The 22,738-nt window shown below is 50.1% G+C and overlaps 8 protein-coding genes across 8 annotated transcripts; 4 read left to right on the top strand and 4 right to left on the bottom strand.

The window, feature by feature from the left end:
• Window positions 1-3,176: 3,176 nt before the first annotated feature.
• ilv3B (putative mitochondrial dihydroxy acid dehydratase) lies at window positions 3,177-5,102 on the bottom strand (the record flags this gene model as incomplete). The annotated part of the gene is made up of 3 exons (XM_022626937.1): window positions 3,177-4,630; window positions 4,687-4,900; window positions 4,950-5,102. The coding sequence occupies 3 exons, from the start codon at window positions 5,100-5,102 to the stop codon at window positions 3,177-3,179; spliced, it is 1,821 nt and encodes a 606-aa protein (XP_022493511.1).
• A 1,207-nt stretch (window positions 5,103-6,309) lies between these two features.
• PENARI_c001G08624 (sugar porter family MFS transporter) lies at window positions 6,310-8,042 on the bottom strand (the record flags this gene model as incomplete). The annotated part of the gene is made up of 3 exons (XM_022626810.1): window positions 6,310-7,309; window positions 7,378-7,903; window positions 7,958-8,042. The coding sequence occupies 3 exons, from the start codon at window positions 8,040-8,042 to the stop codon at window positions 6,310-6,312; spliced, it is 1,611 nt and encodes a 536-aa protein (XP_022493992.1).
• Window positions 8,043-9,937: 1,895 nt separating this feature from the next.
• On the bottom strand, window positions 9,938-10,759 carry PENARI_c001G03621 (glutathione S-transferase family protein; the record flags this gene model as incomplete). The annotated part of the gene is made up of 3 exons (XM_022626407.1): window positions 9,938-10,311; window positions 10,367-10,572; window positions 10,629-10,759. The coding sequence occupies 3 exons, from the start codon at window positions 10,757-10,759 to the stop codon at window positions 9,938-9,940; spliced, it is 711 nt and encodes a 236-aa protein (XP_022493309.1).
• A 218-nt stretch (window positions 10,760-10,977) lies between these two features.
• On the bottom strand, window positions 10,978-11,589 carry PENARI_c001G10762 (uncharacterized protein; the record flags this gene model as incomplete). The annotated part of the gene is made up of 4 exons (XM_022626974.1): window positions 10,978-11,006; window positions 11,081-11,177; window positions 11,230-11,277; window positions 11,512-11,589. The coding sequence occupies 4 exons, from the start codon at window positions 11,587-11,589 to the stop codon at window positions 10,978-10,980; spliced, it is 252 nt and encodes an 83-aa protein (XP_022493332.1).
• A 1,064-nt stretch (window positions 11,590-12,653) lies between these two features.
• Window positions 12,654-13,903, top strand: PENARI_c001G11156 (uncharacterized protein; the record flags this gene model as incomplete). Its single annotated transcript, XM_022627006.1, has 4 exons — window positions 12,654-12,681; window positions 13,236-13,267; window positions 13,451-13,571; window positions 13,725-13,903. 4 exons carry the CDS (start codon window positions 12,654-12,656, stop codon window positions 13,901-13,903), a joined length of 360 nt encoding a protein of 119 aa, XP_022493367.1.
• A 2,414-nt stretch (window positions 13,904-16,317) lies between these two features.
• On the top strand, window positions 16,318-18,447 carry PENARI_c001G05689 (uncharacterized protein; the record flags this gene model as incomplete). The annotated part of the gene is made up of 5 exons (XM_022626580.1): window positions 16,318-16,358; window positions 16,410-16,484; window positions 16,552-17,939; window positions 17,994-18,108; window positions 18,171-18,447. 5 exons carry the CDS (start codon window positions 16,318-16,320, stop codon window positions 18,445-18,447), a joined length of 1,896 nt encoding a protein of 631 aa, XP_022493926.1.
• A 942-nt stretch (window positions 18,448-19,389) lies between these two features.
• Window positions 19,390-21,246, top strand: PENARI_c001G09758 (uncharacterized protein; the record flags this gene model as incomplete). Its single annotated transcript, XM_022626898.1, has 3 exons — window positions 19,390-20,428; window positions 20,479-20,804; window positions 20,854-21,246. The coding sequence occupies 3 exons, from the start codon at window positions 19,390-19,392 to the stop codon at window positions 21,244-21,246; spliced, it is 1,758 nt and encodes a 585-aa protein (XP_022493716.1).
• Window positions 21,247-21,754: 508 nt separating this feature from the next.
• PENARI_c001G04280 (oligoribonuclease) lies at window positions 21,755-22,392 on the top strand (the record flags this gene model as incomplete). Its single annotated transcript, XM_022626455.1, has 2 exons — window positions 21,755-21,802; window positions 21,868-22,392. 2 exons carry the CDS (start codon window positions 21,755-21,757, stop codon window positions 22,390-22,392), a joined length of 573 nt encoding a protein of 190 aa, XP_022493018.1.
• Between the last annotated feature and the right edge of the window lie 346 nt (window positions 22,393-22,738).

Below are 22,738 nucleotides of genomic sequence, written 5' to 3' on the forward strand. Positions count from 1 at the left end.
GGTCTGTGTGCCGTTCGCTTGTCCTTTTTGGGTTAGCCGTACCCTAAACCAGGTCATGTGATTGATTGTGGCCTGACGGGTCGGGCAGCAATAGCCCTCAATTGATGCCTGCATTTACAGGCACCATATAATTCTACGCAACTAAATTTGACGTTAATGTTACACTTCAGTAACTTACTTTCAAGCTCACGTTAACATGTCTATCGTGCCAGTTGTCATTACTCATTATTATAAGAAAATAAAATAACAATAACCCATCTCCCAATGCCTGAACCTGAAACCCTCGCTCCTGTATCCATGCCAAAAAAGAATCAAATTACAGCGTGGGTGCTCTCTTCAGCCCAACGCAATACCGTACAAATAGTGTGTCAACAAAGTGACCGTGTCGGATGCCTGGTGGGCGACACCGGTTGAACTCATCAATTGCCTGCTGCACACCGAAGCCAAGACGCTCGATGAGATAGCAAGCAATTAAAAACCCGGTGCGATTGTAGCCATAATGGCAGTGGACTCCAACCAATGGACGAGGCAAAGTCTTGTCCTCGCGCTTCTCCATCTTATCATCGATCTCCCTTTGCAGGCTATCGACCAGGGCAATGAAGTCGCGCGTCTCATCTGGGGTTGGAGGAATCTTAGACACAGTCGGGTGCTTGCAGTAGCGAATGCCACCTTTCTCCATCTCGGCCGGATTGTAGACCGGACTCTCATGACTGATGTCAATGACAGCGTGGATGCGATCGCGGTACTGGGCCGAGAATAACACAGGGTTATGTTCCTCGTCGACCTCACGCAGCATCTTGAGTGCAGCAAAGGTGTCAGCAATCCGCTCCGAGACTGGGGCAACCTTCTTCCACTTGGCAAGGTTCTTGACGTCCCACTTTCCAGATGTGTTCATGAATTGCAATTGCCAGCCGAGGCCAAGGCGCTTGTCAACATGGGATGAGAGGAAATCTTGAATAATTCCTGCAAGGGTGCGATAGGTTGCTCGGTCGTAGAGGAGTGCATGAGCTGCAGGTGCAGGCAGGATAGCTGATTTGACCAATCTCTTGCGGGCACCCAACTGGCCATTCTGTTCCAATCCCTTCTCCTCGGCGGCGAATCCAAGTCCGAACTGCTTTTCACTCACAAAGCCATCAGCTGGAGTTGACATTTGGTCATGAACTCGCGATGCATCTGGGACGATGCTGCTTTCAGTGACATCGATCGCTGTTTGGGCCGAAGCATCACCAAAGAATTTCAAAAGCTTCTGCACCTCAATCGGTTTGGTAACCGCATCTGCTTCTCCCGCGACCAGGAGAATCGGCATGTGGACTCCCGCCCAGACCTTTTCGCCAGGAAGTCCACCAATCGGCTGACCATCATTACCGTAGGTGGGGAGAGTACCCCAGGCCATGCGTCGCCAAACGGGAGTTTTGCTCTGTTTGTTGAATCGCACCTGAAGATCTCGTGTCTCAATATCGGCATCGCTGCCGACCATTCTGGCGACGCTGGCACTCTGTTCGCCTCCGCGTCGGTCCCAGCGGCGCCAGAGATCAAAAATCAGACCGGGAACATGCAGCAATCGGCGGAAAACAGTGGTTTCGTCCGCCGATGGAGGTGATGCTCGAGGGCAAATAGCGACAAGTCCGATGATGTGCTCTTTTAACTTTGCCCCGATGGATGAAGTCGACGAAGCTATCAGAGCGGACAAAGAACAGCCCAAGCTGTGTCCAATCAAAACGACTTGCTGACCGGACTCCCGGTCTCGGTGCTGTTCAATCGCCTCGACCAGTAATTCAGACAGTGCCTCCACTGTGTATGCATTCCAATCCGTAGGTGCAAACTTGGACAGTCCGCACCCGGGTAGGTCAATTCCGAAGCAGGATCCAACATTAGATAGACTCGTAAGGAGGTGATGGAATTGTGCGAGAGATCCGCCTAGCCCATGAATAACCACAAGGAGCGGTACGGGGGTAGGTTTGGTAGGCAGTCGAGCAAGGTGTGGATGAGGACTGTAGAACGTGCGGATAGCGGGATAGGTAGCGATGGAGGTAGTGTAAGAGTTGTATGTAGTGAATTTCCTGAGAATACCCGGGTCTGTCTTGTGTGCTGCAGGCTAGTCAGATCATAGAGTCGCAGTGGAAGATTTGCATTGCATGACATACCATCAGAACTTTGCTTCTGAGGCTCAGAGAGCCAGTCCTCCTTGGGTTTATAGTTAGGATTGGTGCCATGACGCAACGATGCATTGCTGTCATAGTCTTCATCCTCGTAGTCATCCTCCGAAGAAGAACTGAGGGTCTTCGACGAGGACTTGGTTAAGCTTTTGCGTAAGGAAGGGCGCTGCGCACGAGAACCTCCAGAACCCGAGCACTTGCGCCTCACCAGAGACGACAACAGTCCACACCCAGCCATTGCGATCACACAGGTAGTCAAGAACACAACCTGACCCCAGTTCACGGTGTCATTGCGGTACAAGCCGCGGAGGAAGTTGGCGATGGAGGAAAAGGAAGCGTTTTCAGCAGTCGCGCGAACCGAGTGATAAAATCGCAGGACAGCCGCGATTCCTGTTTTGTTGGGTTGGGAAGTCAAGGAGTCGTAGAGGGCCGAGATGGTATCGGACCCCATGGCGATTAAGTACACCCCGGAGGGGCCTGGACCTGGACTCTGCAGAGCCCCCAGGGTTCTCACTCACCACGCGAGAACGCACCCGATGCTCTTTGGATACAGCGCAAAGAGCCCGAGGCCAATAAGGAGGGCGAGATCGTCAACGTTGAAAAGTGAGGAAGAAAAAGCAAAGAGAGTAACGGCTCAGCCACTCACAGCCTCGGGACGGACGGCGTGGGGGTGAGTCATCCATTGGTGGGCCGCCTCGAGTGACTTGAGTTACTATGGCAGTTACTATGGGTGTCGATGTACCATGAGTATAAGCCGTGTATAACATCTCCTTTTCCTTGTTTACCCCGACGCTATTTCTAGATATGTCAATCGAACCCATTCGGCTCGTCAGCGGCGGCATGGGTAGCTGCTGATTCTCTACTGGCCAATCTCAAGCGGGGCTCCGAAGATCCCATCAACAACTATGGATCTTTCTATGTTTTCTAGAAGACGGCAAAGTGGCTATTTGTGGATCGTAGAAACGTTAACATGCTACATACTATACTCAGGGGGCTTCTCATCCGAACTCCATGAGCCCCTTAAAACAGATCAGTCATCGCTCCTTGCGACGCATCACTAACCAATCGGGCGTACTTGGCCAGTACACCGCGAGTGATTTGCGGTGTAGGGGGTGACCACTGGAGGCGTCTCTCCTCAATCTCCTTATCTGATACATCCATGGAAAGTGTATTGGTCTCAGCATCAATGGTGACGATATCTCCGTCACGGACCAACGCAATCGGGCCACCCACAGCGGCTTCGGGCACAATGTGCCCAACAATGAAGCCGTGGCTGGCACCTGAGTAGCGTCCATCGGTGATCAGAGCCACATTTGTTAGCTTGGCTCCCATTAGGGCAGCACTAGCCTTGAGCTGTTCCGGCATTCCCGGGCCGCCCTTAGGGCCCTCGTAACGCACAATGATTACAAGGTTCTCACCGCGAGGGATGCGACCTTCATTGAGGGCCTCGTTGAGCAGGTACTCCTTGTCGAAGACGAGGGCCTTGCCGCTGAATCGGAGACCTTCCTTGCCGGTAATCTTGGCGACTGCGCCGCCTGGTGCAAGGTTACCACGCAGGATCTGGATGTGGCCGGTCGCTTTGATTGGGTTGTCCAAGGAGCGAATCAGATCCTGGCCTTCAGGCAGGGATGGGAAGGAAGCCACGTTCTCGGCAAGAGTTTTGCCTGTCACAGTGGGGATATCCCCGTCTAGCAAACCGGCTGCAATGAGCAGCTTCTGGACAGATGGGATACCACCGATTTCATAGAGATCGGCCATGTAGTATTTGCCACTAGGGGAAAGATTGGCAAGGAAGGGAATCTTGTTGCTGACCCGCTGGACGTCATCCAAGGTGAGACTGACACCGGCCGTCCGGGCCATGGCCAGGAAGTGAAGCACACCATTGGTGCTACCACCCAGGGCCATGGTCATCACCAGGGCATTCTCGAATGACCGCTTGGTCAGCAAGTCTCGGGGTCTGATGTTCTTCTCCATGCAAATCTTGATGGCCTCCCCAACGCGGACACACTCACGCATCTTGGACGGTGACTCGGCAGGCGTAGAGGACGAACCGGGTAAAGAGAGACCCATGGACTCAATGGCAGTAGCCATGGTATTCGCTGTGAACATACCACCACAAGCACCAGCACCAGGGCAAGCGTGTTGTTCTAAGTCATCCATGATCTCATCCTGGGTCTTGCTTGTGTCACCGCCATCTTCGGGCTGGCGCAGGGTGCCGTAGGCGTAGGCACCGGCAGCCTCGAAGCAAGTCGAGACATTGATAGGCTTCCGGAGGTGCTCAGAGTAACCAATAGCAATAGTTCCACCGTAGATCATGATCGAGGGGCGGTTGTGGCGAGCCATACCCATCACAACCCCGGGCATGTTCTTGTCGCACCCGGGAATAGCAACACAGGCGTCGTGGTATTGAGCACAGGTAACGGTTTCAACACTGTCGGCAATGACCTCTCGGGTCTGAAGAGAGAATCGCATTCCTAGAGAGGGATCAGCGGTGTTTCTTCATCAAACTTGAGGTCTCTCGCAATGTCACCTTCACTGCCCATAGTGATCGCATCCGAGACACCAATGGTATTGTACTGCCATCCAATCATGCCCTTTTCCATCACTGACTTCTTGACAGTCTTGCCCAAGTCCAGCAAATGCATATTGCATGGGTTACCCTCCCACCATACTGAGGCAATTCCGACGTGCGGGCTCTTGGCCATTGCTTCCTTGTCGGGGACACCGGCAGCGTAGAGCATAGCCTGTAGCAAGTTAGCATTATCCAGCCTAGCATTGTATATTCTGACCTACCCTTGCGCCGGGAAAATCATGATCCTTGGTGATTGTGTGGGAATAGCGATTGAGTGCGGGGGAGCCATCCGGATGCTTCGCGTCTGCGGGCAGAGAAGGGAAGTTGATGTACTTGGCCTCGCTCAGCGAAGACTCTGGGTTCGAGGGATCCATTGTGAAATATAGTATGATAGAACACAAGACAAGAAAGAAAGAGGAATTGAGGAAGAAAACACACAGCCGAGCTAGGAACTCGCACTCAAGTCCGAACCCAGTGGACCCCGCGTTCCTCGGCGTTCGACCACTCAGCAGCGGCGGATTGATCAGATCGGAGTTGCGCCTATTCTTCCCCAGTCCGGGGAATCTCCGAGTGAGGCTGATGATGTTTGTTAGGTCGACAGTGTTTAACTTGCTTTACACTGCTTTAACATGAATGCAGTACATTCCATGTCGTCGACTCGGTCACATGAATATATACCATGTTAAGTTACCAAGGGGGATGATTGATGATGCAGTCTACTACTGTATCTTAACCTGGGCTACAAGCCGATGTGTATTCGAATATGACTGTTCACTCTAGTATATCATACTAAGATATTGATCTGACGCGATTAAGCCTCTCGAGGCTTTTATAACAGCCTATAGAACATATACTCCCGCCCAAATCATGGCGTCTTGCCCGCAATCATCTCATGCTCATCTCTTTGCGGATTGTACTTTGGTTCAAGTTCACGCCCACCGAGTCCCATGTGAACCTGTCATTTGATCGTCCGCTTAACTCTTTCTCATGTTCACGAACCATCCGGCTGTGTTCTTTGCTCCGATACTTCTTCGCTTTCTCCTCTCCATTTGCTTCAGATGTAGTGGGATCTTGACCAAACAGCCTCTGCAACCAGCCCATTATGCCCAGGAGATCTGCTCTCTAGGGAGCCGCGACTGTTTTTGTAGAAGACAAAGGAACCTTTCGTAATTGCACACACGTGGGCAAACGCAAGGGCAAAAAAGAGAGGGAAAGGGAATACCCTAGGATGTACATTGTCAGTATAGGTGTTCAACTTGATAATCTCACCATCACTAACACGAAGATATACCTCAGTGAAGCATCGTGGAACCCTTCCTAGCTCGTATGTTTGAGAAAATGACTGTTATGGCTCCCAAAGACCGCGTCATAAGAATCTTGGCCAGAGATCAGACACGTGATATACTAGGATTGAACGATGAGATAGATTAGAGGCTGGGCGAAGTCAACGTAGCTATTTCTCGGCTTTACTTTGGTACCTTGGATACCTGTATTATCTAGGATATGTTTTCTCGGTAAAGTTAAGTGACGAATGAATTTAAATTTCTCGCTTGACAAACTCTAGATCAACCTACACCACTATCAATCGCGGTGAACCACGGTGGGTTTCTCTAAATCATTCTCGTTGAAGTGGTCAATACCGCCAGGAGAAAGGTCTTTCCCATGGCGGCCAATTTGGTGCCAAGGCAGGGAGAATAATGCATCCATTGATTCAAGACTCCTTCCTGCAGTCTCAGGAACAAAGAACCAAACCCACAGTAAGCCCAGGACGCAAACTGCAGTGCAAAAGAAAAAGAAGCCGTAATTCGTCATGGAAATGACCATGCTAGGAACAGCCTTTGTGTTGCCGAATTGGTTGGCAAAATGGATGCACATAACGAGGGATGAGCCAATGGCGCGCAGTCGACTGGGATATATTTCCGCGTTGACCAAATATTGGAATGAGTTCCAACCCATTGCCCAGCCAAAGCCAGAAAGATAGATAGCTGCGATGGCGCCAATACCCGCGCGTTTAGCAGACCCCGTAATGCCGCCTGTATCAGCATCAACATGCGCCGAAGCAGGAACCTTGGCCAGGTAAATGGCAATATAGCAGATTGAAACGGTTTGCAATAGGATTCCCGTGTAAAGGGAGCGACGACGGCCGAAGAAATCAACGAGGAAGAATGCACAAATGTAGGCGGAACAAAACTTAACAACACCAAGGATGCATGTGGCGAAAAGCTGTTCGCTTCTGCCAGTTTTACCAAGTGCAGCGAAGAAGCTGGTTGCGTAAATGGTAATTGCTGACGCGCCAGACCATTGCCCGAGTAGCTGCGACATAATGCCCAGCATCAAACGGTAGCGGTTTGCCGGGACCGTGACAAGTTCCTTTAATTTGCCGTAGAATGAAGAGCCTCGGGTGCTTTCCTGTTCCCGTTCCAGCTGATCACGGACATCGAGAATTTCAGAACTGATACTCGGATGATCGATAGGGAGCTGACGTAGTGTACAAAGATTCGTAAGAGCTTCTTCATCCTTTCCCTTCATTACAAGGAAGCGAGGACTCTCTGGGACGGTCCAAGATGCAAGGAAGATGACTCTTTAACATCCAAAAATATGTCAGTCTGCGGGATGTCATGGGACAAGTTATAGACAGGAGTTACATACCCTGCGAACATGATATGAATCGATTGCGGAATAACCCACTGAGAACGCGAAGCATCCGAGATATTCTCAGAGCAACCCCAATTCGCGAAATAGGCAACCATGACACCAAAGTACACAGCACCAGCAAATATATTTGTCAACATACCACGAATTGCCTTTGGAGCAACCTCTGCTAAATATGTCGGGCCAACCACAGTGGTCATACCAACCCCGAGGCCGGCCAAAAAGCGGCCAGCGAGAATCTGTCCAATGTTGCCAAAGCTGGTAATGACAATCACGAAGCCGATGCCCCAAAGTAGGGTGAGAGCTTGAAGTGACCTCACACGACCAATTCGATCACACAGAAGAAACGCCAACAGAGCACCGCCGATAGAGCCAAGTTGCACCATACTTGTGATAGTGGACTCGCGGTTGGCAATCTCTTCAGCAGAACCTACTTCTAATGGAAACTCGTCTTTGAAGCTTCGCATCGTGATCATGCCACCAACTAGGCCCTCGTCAATTCCTCTACCCGCTCCAAGGATACCTATAATAATTTTCTTTTTAGCAACGAGTACCGAAATTTTACCGGTATACACACCGAAGACTCCCACAGACCAAAACAGCCGATAATTGAAGACCTCCCGAGGAGTGTCGGCCAGCCCCAGACGATTGAAGAGAGGCATGCTGACTAGCACGATAAATACATGCCCTTGAAGTGCAGAGGAAAAAGCGTATTTGAGGTCTGTCGCCTGCAAATCGGGTGAAGGAATATCGGGATGATTGAATGTACACCTTTGCACCTTTATATCCTCCGGATGTGGGAAAAAGCTTGCAAGCGACAATATCCCACGCGGGGATTGACATGGATTACGAACTAGCTACACGAACTCTGGAGGCTTCGCTTCAGAGTTTCGACCACAAGAGGGGAAACGACGAATATTACGCTGCTACATCTGCCGACAACGCCCGCGGATTGGTCTGCTCGTGGGAATGAAGGTGCGAAGGTACTAGTAACTGAAGGGATCAGATCCCTTACTGAGCCAAGACAGCCAACGACCCCCCCTGTACAATCCAGAGTGACCAAAGAGATAATGTCTTTTTTCAGACTATGCCGAGTCGGCCTAGTCAATGTAGAGGGGGTTCAACGGAAGTTGACCGAGTATACGAGCTACTGCGATAACATGGCGTATAATTTCCATAGTTACTGCTATGTCCTCGACTTGGCGATGGGGATCCTAATAAAAATACGCGATGAGATTTTCCGTGGAGATTGGGGAACTTGCAGGGATGTTAATCTGGGGAAGGGGTGTCCTTCGGAGGTTGGCCGAGAAGAGTAACCACCTCAGCCCCAAAGGCTTCGTTGTAAATTTTCCTTGGCAGCTGTTGTCTCCCAGTGTGTGTTTCTTACTCTGGGATATGAAGCAACGTTCAGGATACAGCTGATGTATTTGATGGCCTTTCTATTTCTCACTATGATAGTTTTTGTCTCCCATTGGGAGGGTGGGTGTTATGACCTCGACTTAGCGAGACCAGTCTCATAGCTAAATAAGTTAAGAGCTTATTTGGCTAAGACTTATGGATTTGGCAGCGGCACATTTGGACATATAGCTGAAGCAGCAGACATAACCATACATCTACAGCCTTTCACTAACAAAACCACACAATCTTGACCATGCCATTTCTTTTGAGTCCTCCATGAGCACATCAAACATTGTTCTTGTCCAGTCTTCCATCTATGGCAATGATAAGTTTCTTCCTGCTGGATGCCCGTGGGGCCGTTACCTTTGACGTGGCATCAACCTCCCCTTCCCAGCTGCACAAGTGGCATGGAATGGGTCCTCGAGGAATACGAGTAGATCTCCAGTCAAACGACAAGTCTTTGACAGACAGTCTACGCACAGACCCGAGACTCATACACTCTACCAGGATTCCAGTCTTTGGTGGGTCTCCGAAAAAGGAAGCACCTTCGTGAAACTTTCCGCACCGTACAGAATCAGCAACCTGCATGATATCAGTGATCTAGAGCGTGTTGCCACTGAGATATTGAAAGTTGCAGGAAATATTCGAGTTGTTTTTGCAACTGATTGGCCCCACACAAGATTTGGAGAGGTGGGTATCGACCCATGGGTAGGAATAGTGTTTGACTGGTGTAGAAAGGATCCTTTCCTGGTGGAGCGATTATTCAAAGGAAATGCGGAGGCATGTGGGTATAGAGGGATAGTGGAACAAGTGGTTATCAGGTACTGACGTTATGCCTGGGGAATATAATATAGCGTTCATCTCACCAGGCCTCGTTTTTGACTTGGAGAGTTCGGTGATTTTATGTCTTCTTTGGATACTGATTTAGCTTTATTTCGTTGAGATAAGCCCCCTTATAGCTGTAAGGACAACGCTTCAAACAACAGTGTCCTATTTGAGATCATCTAGATTGGATTGATCAAAATTTAGTGAATAATTTCTCCTATAGCAGATTTGTAAACTCGGGCGACGAAAGTGAGACCTCAAATCAGAAACAAGGAATGTTTAGTCAAACAATAGATCTGTGAGTTCCCCAGCTAACTTTCCCAGCTATGTCCAATTAGTGCTTATCCGAATTGGTCATACCATCAATCTTGGCCCGACAGTTTTGGAACAATTCAGCCAACTGCTCAGGAGTCCTGCCAGTTTGCGGAACATCCACACCCTTCTGCACAGCAGGACGCTGATTAATCTCGTCAACCCACTTCTTCAGCGCGGGGAATTCGGACAAATCAATCTCCAAAGAGACAGGAGCATTTCGAACCCAGGAAAAGTTCGCAATATCAGCAATAGTGTACTTTGAGCCTGCGAGGTAAGGGCTCTCTTTGAGGCGAGATTCGAGGACAGAGTAAAGTCGCTTCGTCTCTTCGATGTATCGGTTAATACCATAGTCGGAGCGCGCGCCAGCGAAAAGACGGAAGTGGTTGGCTTGACCTATTGAATATTATTAGATAGGTGTGGTAAGATGGCTTGATCTGTCAACACGCACCCTGCATAGGTCCAAGACCGCCCATCTGGAACATCAACCAGGAGGTCTGTTCGACATGCTCAGGGGTTCCCGGGGCGTAGCTGATCTTGCGATCGGTGTCGTACTTGTCGACCAGATAGATCATAATCGCACCGCTCTCGAAGACACGCTGTGAGCCATCGAGGAGAGCGGGGATTCGGCCGTTGGGGTTAATCTTTAGGAACCAGCTGCAAGGTAACTCTTATCAGCATGTTGTCACAATATGCTTTCTTCGGGATCTTACTCTTCCTTCTGAACATTGGTGCTGATGTTAATTCCCTCAGTCTTGTAAGGAAGACCGAGTTCCTCGAGGGTAATGGAGGCCTTGATGCCATTAGGCGTGGGCCAGGTGTAGAGCGTGATGTTAGAAGACATTGTGGAATAAGGAGAAAATGTAGATGAAACCTTGGGGAGTCGAGATGCTGCTCTTAAGCTGCGAGAGAACATTGGGGGAAAGATAAAGCTGCTTGCAAAACAATTCCGCTATATACTTCCGCGTCCATTTGTCAGCTCCCACGGACTTCGGAGCTATCGGTCGGCTATGACGTCACCTATCTAAACACAAGTACATGTATATGATTTGCACCTTGCACCTATTTGTAATCAACCATGGGAGTTGTAACTGATTGAATACAGTATGTAATTGATATATGTTACCAAAGCAAATGGATTGACCCTGTTTTAGATACAAAATACCCGATAGACGGTGAGCCCCTCCATATGTGTCGAGTTGGATGCTGCCACGAGAATCTGCTTTCTCATACTCCTTGATTGCCTCTCGAAGCTTCATGGTCTGTGCGACATCAGCGTGTGGTGCGCGAACATCATAGAACTCGGGATCATACCTCGTCTTCGGCAAATTCGGCGTAGTGCATGTCTTGCAGGAAGCGTAACTGAGACACGTCATATTATCAGGGATACCTTATATCGCGTACCTTGTACTTGTGTTACTTTTTCCTTAACACTACATTCAGTACAGGTTGGGAAGGTCCGCGATGGACGAGAAACAGAGATCAGCAACCCATAGCTTCAATTAGAAAGACGCGCGCACACCTTTGCGATTTCGGACCAGCTTCGGCCTGCCTCGCTGGTGATTACACGATCGGAGCTCCGGCAAACCACCACACCATGCCTTCGGTGGGTTTGCCGTTATGCCAGTGTGCATGAGAGGCGTCGGCATACGCCATGAATCGGAGGTCAGCCATCTTGCCGAGAATAATGCCAATATCGTCATATCGCTTCAGGTATCGGAGTCCGTATCATATCTCTGTAGTCTTTGTACGTAGGTTTTGAGGATCTGTTTTGGAGCTTCATCGTAATGAGGCGGAGGTCCGGTCTTGTCTTCACAGCTAGTCAGTTAAGAGACCAGAAGAGAGAGATGTATCTCTCATGACCTTCCTCTTCGGATAACGCGGCCTGATAGTTTTTGGGGTTGCCTCACGGCTCCCCAGAGGAGCTCAGGACGTACTCATTCGTGGAGCTCGCGCTAATGACGTGGTCGAGCTCCCCCTCGATAAGCGCGGGGTCGGCAAAGACCAAATTGAAGCCGACCCTAGACTCTTCCATTCGGCCAGGGACGCCCTTGGCTGCTATATTGGTTTCTGATATGTATGTGCTAGTAATGTCAGATTCCGAACAGAACTTGGTACATTATAACGTAAATCTTAAGAAATAGAGAGATATGAAAGAAACACAGAGATATTTATGTAAAAGGGAAAGCTATAGGGGGGAGAGACAGAGAGTCGGGCAAGAGAGATACAAAAAGGATCGAATAGAAAACAATGGGGACGCGAGGTTTGGTGTTGAGGCTCTTCAAATAGTGGGGCACACTCCGAAACCTAATCCAGGCCCCACCTTGGGACAGACCATGGATACATCCTAGGTCACTACTTTCTATTTCATTGAAACTAGACACTGTAAAGCATGACACTGCGAGGAGCACGAGAAGAACTAGAGGGTCGAAAGAGGTCAATACTGTTGGATCCTTGGCAAGAAAAGACAAGGGATAGACCAGAGGGGATCCAGGAGATCAACAGCAAGAGTGATTGATTTCTCAAGGTAACACCGAGTGAGATGCTGCAAGAAGCGGAGAGGAATACAGGGGAGCTTTGGAAGATGACTGGGCTTCAGCCACACGTGCGCAGGTCATTCGGCGGTTTCCGTTTCGGGAGGGTTGTCAACGTGGAACCCATTTTTGCCCACAAGGAATGAACCCAGGAGGAATCTATGCTAGCCTTCAAGCTTCGAAAGAGTGGAAAATAATTCCAGCATGTTCCCGTACATTAGTGCTAGCTCAGGTACGAACTTCCAGAATGTCGACCAAAAAGGGGAATATTTGTGAATAGCATCAAGGTCTACCCGTCAGACCAAAAGAAAAAAACATGAGATAGTAAAAAATGGGCCCTAGCTCTCTTTTGTAATAGGTGACAGCACAGCTAAATCAAACCAGGTCTAAACCTGCTGTGAGGGAGGGGAATCCCGCCGGGTCAGGAAGAATGCTGTAACGCCGGGCTTGGACGTTAAAGCATCGCACCGCACCGATATCTGTAAATGAATACAGAAATCGCCTTCCATATGGCTCGAACCCGGGAGCTCTCCTCACAACCGTATCGAAACTACTTTCGGACGAATCTCAAAGTAGCCCGCACTATACCGCTGAGCCAGCGGGGCAAGAGTTACCACGTACCTCCTGTATCCTGCTGGTAACGGGGCTTTGGCTACGTTTGCACGCTATGCATTGCTGCTCGATGTGTCTTTTCTCTGTCCTCGTTTCTCTGCTAGCTCGCATATTATCATCCCTCCCCCTCTGCACAGGTTGATATTGCGTTCTCAAGCTGCTTGGTTATTCTAGGTGACCACGAATGGGCCACCACCCGCTTTTTGGTAAGTGGAGATCTGTCACGTAGCCAACCTAATAGACCAGGTAAGCCTACATTGATTGTGATGGGTGTGCTGTTTCCTCCTATGACCCATGACCACGAAGACTTTCATGACACCATTCGAAGGACTCAAGAAGCTTCCAAAGCTGACACCAGAGAGACATACCTATGCTAGTAGCTTTAATAGGCCTGTGGTACTTTCACCACAGAGGCTATCCTTCTTCTCCCCTTAGGCGTAGGTATTACCGGTCATCTTCAAGTCATCGATCTCGTCAACGTCGGAGATCGTCTGACCCGCTCGCCCAAACGTTTGTTGCCCATCCAAGAATCAAAGATCAAGGTTTCAGCACAGTGGCTTAAGACACGTAGAGCAAGTTGTACCAAGTCCAGGGCTGTCGTTGTCTTGCCAAGCTCCTTGATTACGAATGCCTAGTGGAAGACCCGTGCTGACGCTATCGTAGATGGAACCGACCTCGGACCTCCTATCAGCGGTTTTGTCATGGTCTGCCAAGTCGTCTTTACCAGTATTGATATCTTCATCGGTGTTACAGTCGGGCGCCATGACTGGGCGGAGCTTCTCCGGGCTCATATCGCATCAGGCTCCTCAACTCCGGGTTCGTCTGACTATTTTGGACACTAGCGTGATGTTCAAGTCACACACAGAGATTAGGATGGTGTTCCTCGAGTACTATGGAGCTCATATCTTTTGACCGTGATGGCAAGCTGGGCGCCGTTGTCTGTGAAGGGGCTCGTTGTGCAATCGACGAGGCCATCAAAGAACGAGGAGAAACAATCACGCGGATAATAAAATGGGTGAAAGGATTGCCAATCGAGTGGAATGTACTTGGGTGATGTGAGGGCAAGATCAAATGTGGACGTTGTGAGCAAGATGAGACCGCAAAGAGAAGCTGTGTGGGCAATAGACGCAATGATCGAAAGTCAAGCATGTTCTTTTCACCTCAATGCAACGTACACATCAAGAAGAATAAGTGAGTACCTAGATTGTCAATCAATGTAAGAATATAGCCATCCACAATCGAGAGGGGGAAGCAGTGCAACATGCAGGCTACTCCCTTGCAGCAGGGCACACCAAACATAGAGCTATACACCGCTATCAGAGATAATAATGGATATCGTGGGCACTCACCAGAACAGTTTGTTTCTGGAGGATAGGGGATCAGCATGATACTTGGGTAGTAGAAGGACCAAGATCAAAGGATCAACCAACAATGCTACCATGCCACATCCCCATAAACTCTGTATCAAAAAGCGTCATTGAATCAAACAATCATCAATGCAGTCCCAGTTAATACCGAAATGGCTTTGCACCTGACATGTCAAATGCAGCAGTCATAGGATAGATGAGTATTCCCAGTCCGGAACCGGGGCGATATGCATAACGGACTAGCCAGTTTTCGGCATTGTCTTGCCTGGAAATAGAAAGTATGACAATGACTCGGAGATCGTTCGGTCAATGCGTCATGACTGGGGTAGAGTGAGAGATCAGTCTATCCCCAAAACCACAAAGGGTGGACGGATTGGGGTAAATCGCAGTCGATCCCCACATGGCTTTGCCACGAGCTTAGACTGCGGGATGGGGTTCCCACGAGCCTCAGCTCGCCGGAAATGGCAGCTTGCGAATGATGACGTGTTGCGGTCTTTCCATGTTCCGTTTTGGTGAGAGCAATCATTCGTCCCTTGTATGGGGAGACGTCGGCGTGGGGTATCCCGATTCAGCGCCCGTTTGAGCCTTTGCGGACGTCTAGCTCCGTAACGCTAACGGGGCACACGGCTCGCAGAATATCGGCATGATTGAGGATCGGGCACGGGCTCTTGCGAAAAAAAAAACGGCAAAAAGGTTCTCGAACAGGGACGAGAATGATCTCGCCAGGCGTCGCTCGATATTTCCCGCACGATCCACGGTTTGCCGGACTGTGACGCTCCGAAACATTCTGAGATATCAAAAGAGAAAGTGGGTTGCGGTACTGAGCTTAACCCAATGCAGATCGAAAAGTCGAAATGTACCCCGCACAACCCCGGATTTCCACTTATCTGTCACTCAAAATGGTGATACCATACATTGTAATTGTACTGTAGTTGTAGTTACCTTCTCATGTTGAACTGCCCGGATGCGGTCGAATTCATTTGTTTTCTGCCACGTGAGGGTTCAAGTCTCAAAGCCGATATTGCAGGGGTTGGCTTGAGCTAAGCCTATTTTAGCTTTAGTTAGCCACCACCACTCAAACTTTCTAGCAAATCATAGCTCAGGCCTCCTGGCAAGGCGACCTCAAAGCAGTACGTCCGGACCTTTTTGTTACACTCGATTGTGGCGTTCGGTCGCCTGGAAACGCCAGCCCGAACGCGCGGCGATCCTGATCCCGCCTTCCAACTTTTCACTGGGAAGCCCGTGGGGATTTTGGTCAGACCAGAGTCAAGTTGGATGGCTGGATGGTTGAATGGCTTGCAGAACTCGAATATGCATACCTTTTGCCGCATGAGCAGTTGGGAGAAATGCTGAAGCGTAGAAAATACTCGGCCAAATTAAGTTTACCCTCGGCCTCAAAACGGGCTTGACTTTCTTGACCGGGATCCCGGTTGACTTGGAGCGCCACAGCGAAAACATTTTCACGGGCCAGATGCAAGGCAAGTGGACCACTTCGCTCCAGATGGGCTTTCAGTGCCGATGTAGCATTCATAAGGGTGTCCGGGTCAAACTTCCTGGAATCGAGATTTCCCCATGGGCACCCCGCAACACCCCGGATATCCGTTTTGGGAAGTAGATCTGACATATCTCAACCCATGGATTTAGTCTAGCGGCACAAGAGGCTACCTTGGATGAGTATAAAGGTGGGGATTTTCCCTCAACATGGTACAGTCACTGTGAATCTCCTTTTCATCCAGGCACTACTTCTGAAGTGGTTGAACAGTGACTATTCCAGTTCTTTTCTTTCTTACCCCAAAGCTATACGAGGAACACGAGTTCAACCTTGTCCACTTTGAAGGACTTGATTCTCCCTAGAGGTGAACCTAAGTTTGGTATCCTCAATTTCCAAAATGGAGAAAGAGAGCATCAGCCAGGTGGGCAGCGACCACCGGTGAGTGTTGCAGATATAACTCACACATCTTAATACTGATCTTTCCTCTAGCTCGAGCAACGATGAAAGCAGTGCCGAGAAAGGATACGTCCAGCAAGTCGACCTTCACAACAATGTGTCCGCCAAGTATGTTCACCTAAGTACTCGCTTGCAACAATGCCACACCAAGCATCAAATAACTAATACCATGCAGGATCAAGAACCCACTGGCCGACTTGACCAAAAGCCAAGTCCTACGCGACGTCGAGCAGTTTGCCCAGGAGTTCAACGTGACGGACATTCTACCAGAACTACAGAAAGGAGCCCTGGTAGCCCGCTCTCCCACTGAGTTCGAGTCAGTACCAGACTTGACCGAGACCGAGCTGATCGCACTGCGTGACGAGACCCTTCACAAGTGGCGCCAGCCCAGGGCCCTCTACTTCACCATCATTCTCTGCTCCATTGGAGCAGCAGTGCAAGGCTGGGACCAGACTGGCTCTAACGGCGCAAATCTCTCATTCCCCGATGCATTTGGTATCCCCGAAACGGACAATCCTAACGCCTATCGAAACCAATGGATTGTCGGTGTCGTTAATGCTGCTCCTTATATTGCCAGTGCTGTCCTCGGCTGCTGGCTCTCTGATCCTTTCAATCGCATTCTTGGCCGCCGTGGAACAATCTTCATCTCTTCTATCTTTTGTGTCCTTGCACCCATTGGCTCAGCAGTAACCCAAACCTGGGAACAACTCTTCGCGACTCGTCTGCTTCTCGGACTTGGAATGGGACTGAAGGCGTCAACAATCCCAATCTTTTGCGCCGAGAATACACCAGCTGTTATTCGCGGCGGTCTAGTGATGTGCTGGCAACTCTGGACAGCATTTGGTATTTTCCTCGGATTCAGCGCAAACCTTGCGGTTAAAGATACAGGTGCTCTCTCATGGCGCCTGCAGCTGGGCTCGGCCTTTATTCCCGCTGTCCCCCTCCTTATCGGTGTTTTCTTCTGTCCTGAGTCACCTCGCTGGTATATCCGGCGCGGCGAAATGGACAAGGCGTACCGATCTCTCTGCCGTCTCCGTAATACGCCCCTGCAGGCTGCTCGTGATCTTTACTACATCCACGCCCAGATCAAGATTGAGATGGGATTGATTGGCGAGAGCAACTATGTCAAGCGCTTCGTCGAGCTTTTCACTATTCCCCGTGTTCGCCGTGCAACTCTTGCTTCTTTTACTGTTATGATCGCCCAGCAGATGTGTGGTATTAACATTGTGGCCTTTTATTCATCCACTGTCTTCTCCAATGCCGGTGCAAATGACACCCAGGCTCTCTTTGCTTCCTGGGGCTTTGGCTTGGTCAACTTCTTATTTGCTTTCCCTGCCATCTGGACGATCGACACTTATGGCCGTCGGACTCTGTTGCTATTCACCTTCCCGCAGATGACATGGACACTGCTTGGTGCTGCATTCTGCTTCTGGGTACCCGAGGGAAAGGCCCATTTGGCGTCTATTGCGTTCTTCGTTTTCTTGTTTGCTGCATTCTACTCGCCTGGTGAAGGGCCTGTACCTTTTACATATTCGGCCGAGGTCTTTCCCCTCTCTCATCGTGGTATGTATTATATCTTTCTGATTGGTTCATCGAGATACTGACCCTTGATTATAGAGGTCGGCATGTCTTGGGCTGTGGCAACCTGTCTAGGATGGGCAGCTGTGCTATCTATCACATTCCCTCCTATGCTTAACACAATGACAGCCACCGGCGCATTTGGCTTCTATGCGTAAGTTTTGAACTTTCTGCTTGGTGCTATCATACAGGACAAGGCTAATGCTCGCTCTTTAGTGGTCTAAATGTAACTGCGCTCATCATGATCTTCCTCTGGGTCCCTGAGACAAAGCAGCGCACCCTCGAAGAGCTCGATTACATCTTTGCCGTTCCTACGCGCGTTCATATGAAGTACCAGGTTACCAAGGCGCTTCCTTACTGGTTCAAGCGCTATATTTTCCGCAGGAATGTTGTGCTGGAACCTCTTTATAAGTTTGATACCGTTGCCAGTGGTGACGAGGTCGTTGAGGGAGTGCAGACGACTAGTGTCGTATCTGAACATGAGAAGTCGTAATTTGGACTTGGCCCTAGTGTTAATGTTTTATATGATTTTTTTCTCTTAGTCCTGGTGCTAGTCTTTCTGTGAGCTTCCTGGATTTAGTTGAGCAGTAACTAACTACAAATTTTGGCCATCATGACTGGAGTACCTGGTATTGCTTTTAAATCTGTTGAAGAGACTGATATCAAGTCTTACGGTTTGTATGAGACTCCACTGGTTCGACGGATCCATGGTTGCCGGGGAATCAGGTGATGTGGAGCATGATGACAGTTGAGCATGACCTTTGCTGTATACTCAGCTGAGGTATACAAAAGGAATGTAAAAGACAAGAGTAAGGTTCTTGGGTCATGAACACGAAGTCACTTGGCACTTTATCGCAGCTAAGCAGGCAACATTAAGGTGTATCACGTGGGGTTCGGGGTTGTCTGCGCAGACGTGATATGTTTTGGTCCACTTCCGCCCCTCATCTTCCCTCAAGCTCACAGGGGTCCTGACTTTCTTTCTTTCCTGTCTCCCCATACAGGCGCTCTGTTCGGCATTCCTTGGTCATTCCTACCTCAACCTTGCGATCGTGGACTTCAACTTATTGTTTTCCGCACCTGATACCCCCCACCGGTCTCCAGAAAGCCACATCGCCGTCATCGTGACCCTCCTTTCGAACGGCCTCCCAATACAAACACCAGCAGCTGCAGTGGAGCTCAGAGGACTACTGTGGGCTGCTGGATTCCTCCGAGTCGAAACCCACACCTTGACCGCCTCCCTATAGCCTAACGCTCACCTCTCAAGAAAAAAATAAAATTAAAGAAAGAAGCTCTCCGCTTGTTCTCTATCCGGCGTCAAACCCTTTTCTTCTCCCTGCCCGAATCCTTTGTATTTCTTAGCGGGGCAATCCTGGCCCTTGCACCTGCGTCGGACTCTTCCTCTTCATAGTACGGCCCACCACTTACCCCTCCCACAATGCCTTGTTTCAAGGGTCTCGCCGTGAGCATCCATACGCCCGATGGGCCGATTTCAGAGTATTCGATTCAACGCCAGTCCCGAGCTTCGCGGATAGCTTGTTTCATCCCCGTCCCTCCGCCCAAACTCCCCGAATCGGGGACCGGCAAGGCGGAACAATCAACCTTTGCTATTTCAATCACCCTCCTCAACCCCGGCCAAGATGTTCCCTACTCGACCCCAAAGCCGACCGCAGACACTCCCTCGCCGAAACCAAAGGTCGTCGGTGGGTTGCCCGGTCAGACCGGTGATCGTGGTCAATACTCCGGAGCGGTCGCACCCTACCAGGCCCTGACGAACTCGCCGAACGAGACTGTTGCTGCATACATCTACTTCGACGGCAGGCAAAAGGAAGAAGTGGCTACACTACTGCGAAGGGGCGAAGAGACCTGGGTCAACTCGCGCTGGGTCAGTGTGCCGAACACCGAAGGCGGGGGCATTGCCGAGCGTGAATTCCTGTTCCGCGAGGTCGGTCTGGAGCGCTGGCTGAATGGACTAGATTTGGAAGGTAAGGATGCGGCAGCCAAGATTGAACGGCGCCGGCAAAAGATGGAGAAGCGACGCATAAAGCGTGAGGCCGAGGAGAGTGAGTCCGCCATGGAGATGGAAGCCAACCACCCCGCCAAGGCCAAGAGCATTATGCGATACGGAAATGATGAGAAGTCGCCTCTTGAGGATGTTTCGGACGATGATTTGTCTTCCGACTCTGACGACGACGACCCTATTCCGGAGACAGCGGGACAGATCAAGGTTGCTTTGTTCCGAGTCCTGGCTTCGGGGGAGATCAAACGTGGAGAGTACTCGCCTCAGTTTGATGCACATGACGACGAGGAGGGTGGTGGAGAGAACAATGGCGGTGGTGATGCCGATGTTGACCACACGACGAGTTTCGCCAAACCCAAAACACTCGATCCTAAGACAATCAGCACGCAGACAGTCACTGGCATTGACCCGACTGATAAGCCCTATGCAATTTTCACTTTCATGTACCGAGGCGAACGTGAGTATTCCTTGTGTCTTTACTGTTGGATATTTTTAACATGTAGACAGGCCAACTGCAAAAGATGGGCATCTTGAAAGATTGCAAGGCACCCGAAACGCCTGCTGCCACGAAGCGCAAGTCACTACAAGCGGATCTCGCAAATCTTGGACCTATCAAGGCTGGCGGATCTGTCGGATTCTTCAATTTCCGGGAAGAAGCCAAGCTGCGCAAGGGCAAGAAGAGCGAAGATGACATGGATAGCGATGACGATGATACGGACAATCCCATTCTTGGAAAGGCCGACGAAGAAGAATCCAAGGATGACGACCGTTTCTTGTCTCCGGATGATATTAAACGCCAGGGAGAGCTGGCAGAGAGCATGCGAAAGATTCGGGTAGGTACCACACCAACTATGCATGTGTTTGTCGCTAACAATTACATAGCTCAAGCGTCAACATTCTGCCGAACCACCTGGAGGCAGTGCCGGAGATTCTACAGATACCCCGGCTTCTGGATCCGGATCTACGCCCCCGGCCGAACGCTCAACAACACCGCCCAAGGGCGCTGCTACAGCACCAGCGCCTTCCGACTCTCAACCCGCCGCGGAATTGTCCGATGGGCTCTTTGGCAGTCCGTTGAAGAAGCAGCGTGCCAGTGTCTCGACAGCAGATGAAAACGCCCTGAGACGTCGAATCGCCGAGTCCTCTGGTCGAATCAACGAAGTTCTGGGGCCTTCGGCTCCCGAGTCGAAGTCAACTTCCACCGCGACATTCGGGGACAGTCTCAGTCTCACACCTGAGATGTCAGCAGGACCTCCCGTTGAAGAGGAACTGTAGATCGATGAAACAAGGGCGAATATGCTTTTGCTGTTGAGCTCTGGAAAGCACTCGTATTTGCCAGGGGTTGAGTTGGACCATTTTCGCCATATACCTAGCCATGTGAATGCTGTTGCTTTCTTTTACAATTACGCCGTTATGTCCACTACCTACACTACAGGGAGCACGCCGAAGGAGAATACATTTGCTGCATCCATTCAGAGCAGCTTGATTATACATCACCCAAATTACTCTGTAAATTTCAAATTCAATTTCGTAGATTTGAATTTCAGCCCTACACCGTTTACCGTTTTCTCCAAATTTCATCCTCGACTGTTTTCTCCCACCTTCAAACTTTCTCCTTTCAAACTACGACAACCTATCCATGTTCAGAAGCTGCAAACACGCATTGTCTACACTACGGGTAGCTCAAACCGGTAGCTTTCCCCACCGAGTCCACCATCCCGCAAAACACCAAAACCTCAGATCATTCACAGCACCCCAAACCAACCCAATCCGCCCAACAACCATGTCACTTGCGCGCTCCAAAGATCCCTTAGTCTGGATTGACTGCGAAGTACGTCCCAATCCCACCCGCCGATACATACATCCATATCCCAAACCCCCACTAACCAAGCCCAGATGACAGGCCTCGACGCCGAAACCGATCAAATAATCCAAATCTGCTGCTTCATAACGGACCACAACCTAAACCTCCTCGACACTACCCCCTTCGAAACAACCATCCACGCTCCAGACACAACCCTCATGAACATGTCGAAATGGTGCATCGACACGCACGAACGCACGGGCCTCACGGCCGCCGTGCGCGCCTCGACCACGACCGCCACCGCCGCCGCGGACGCCCTCCTTGCCTACATCACCGCTCACGTCCCCACGCCGCGCACTGCCCTGCTGGCCGGGAATAGTGTCCACGCCGATAAGGCGTTCCTGGTAAAGGGGCCTTATGCGAGGGTGTTGGAGCATTTGCATTATCGCATTCTGGACGTTAGTTCGTTGAAGGAGGCGGCGCGGAGGTGGGCGAGTGACGAATTTTTGGCGGAGGTACCGCTTAAGAAGGGGGTCCATCTTGCTAAGGATGATATTTTGGAGAGCATTGAGGAGATGCGGTTTTATCGGGATCGGTTGTTTGGTAGTGTTGTTTAGTTGGATGGGGGTCTACTTGCGCGCTATTGTTTTATGTCTTAGACAGTGTGTCTATTTCTGTAGTTGTTGGGTTTGGGGGATTTGACCCCTTTTTCCTTAGGTTTTGTGTTTGTTGGTTGAATACCCATTGCCATTGCCATTGCCATTGAGACTTGTGTATCGTGTACTTCGGAGTGTTTTCGTGGCACATTGGGACTGTTCTCCCCTCTGGGGATGATCTGCGGGGCAATTTGCAAGGGTTCAACAGGTTTCTATGGACATGAGAGAGTGTAGATCGAAAGGAGCTGGATACGACTTATTTTAAAACCGGTAGAAAATGTAGGAAGTGGATGTACCTGTACCTAGT

The sequence above is a fragment of the Penicillium arizonense genome, assembly GCF_001773325.1.
Source record: "Penicillium arizonense strain CBS 141311 chromosome Unknown PENARI_contig001, whole genome shotgun sequence".
In the NCBI taxonomy this organism is placed as follows: domain Eukaryota; kingdom Fungi; phylum Ascomycota; class Eurotiomycetes; order Eurotiales; family Aspergillaceae; genus Penicillium; species Penicillium arizonense.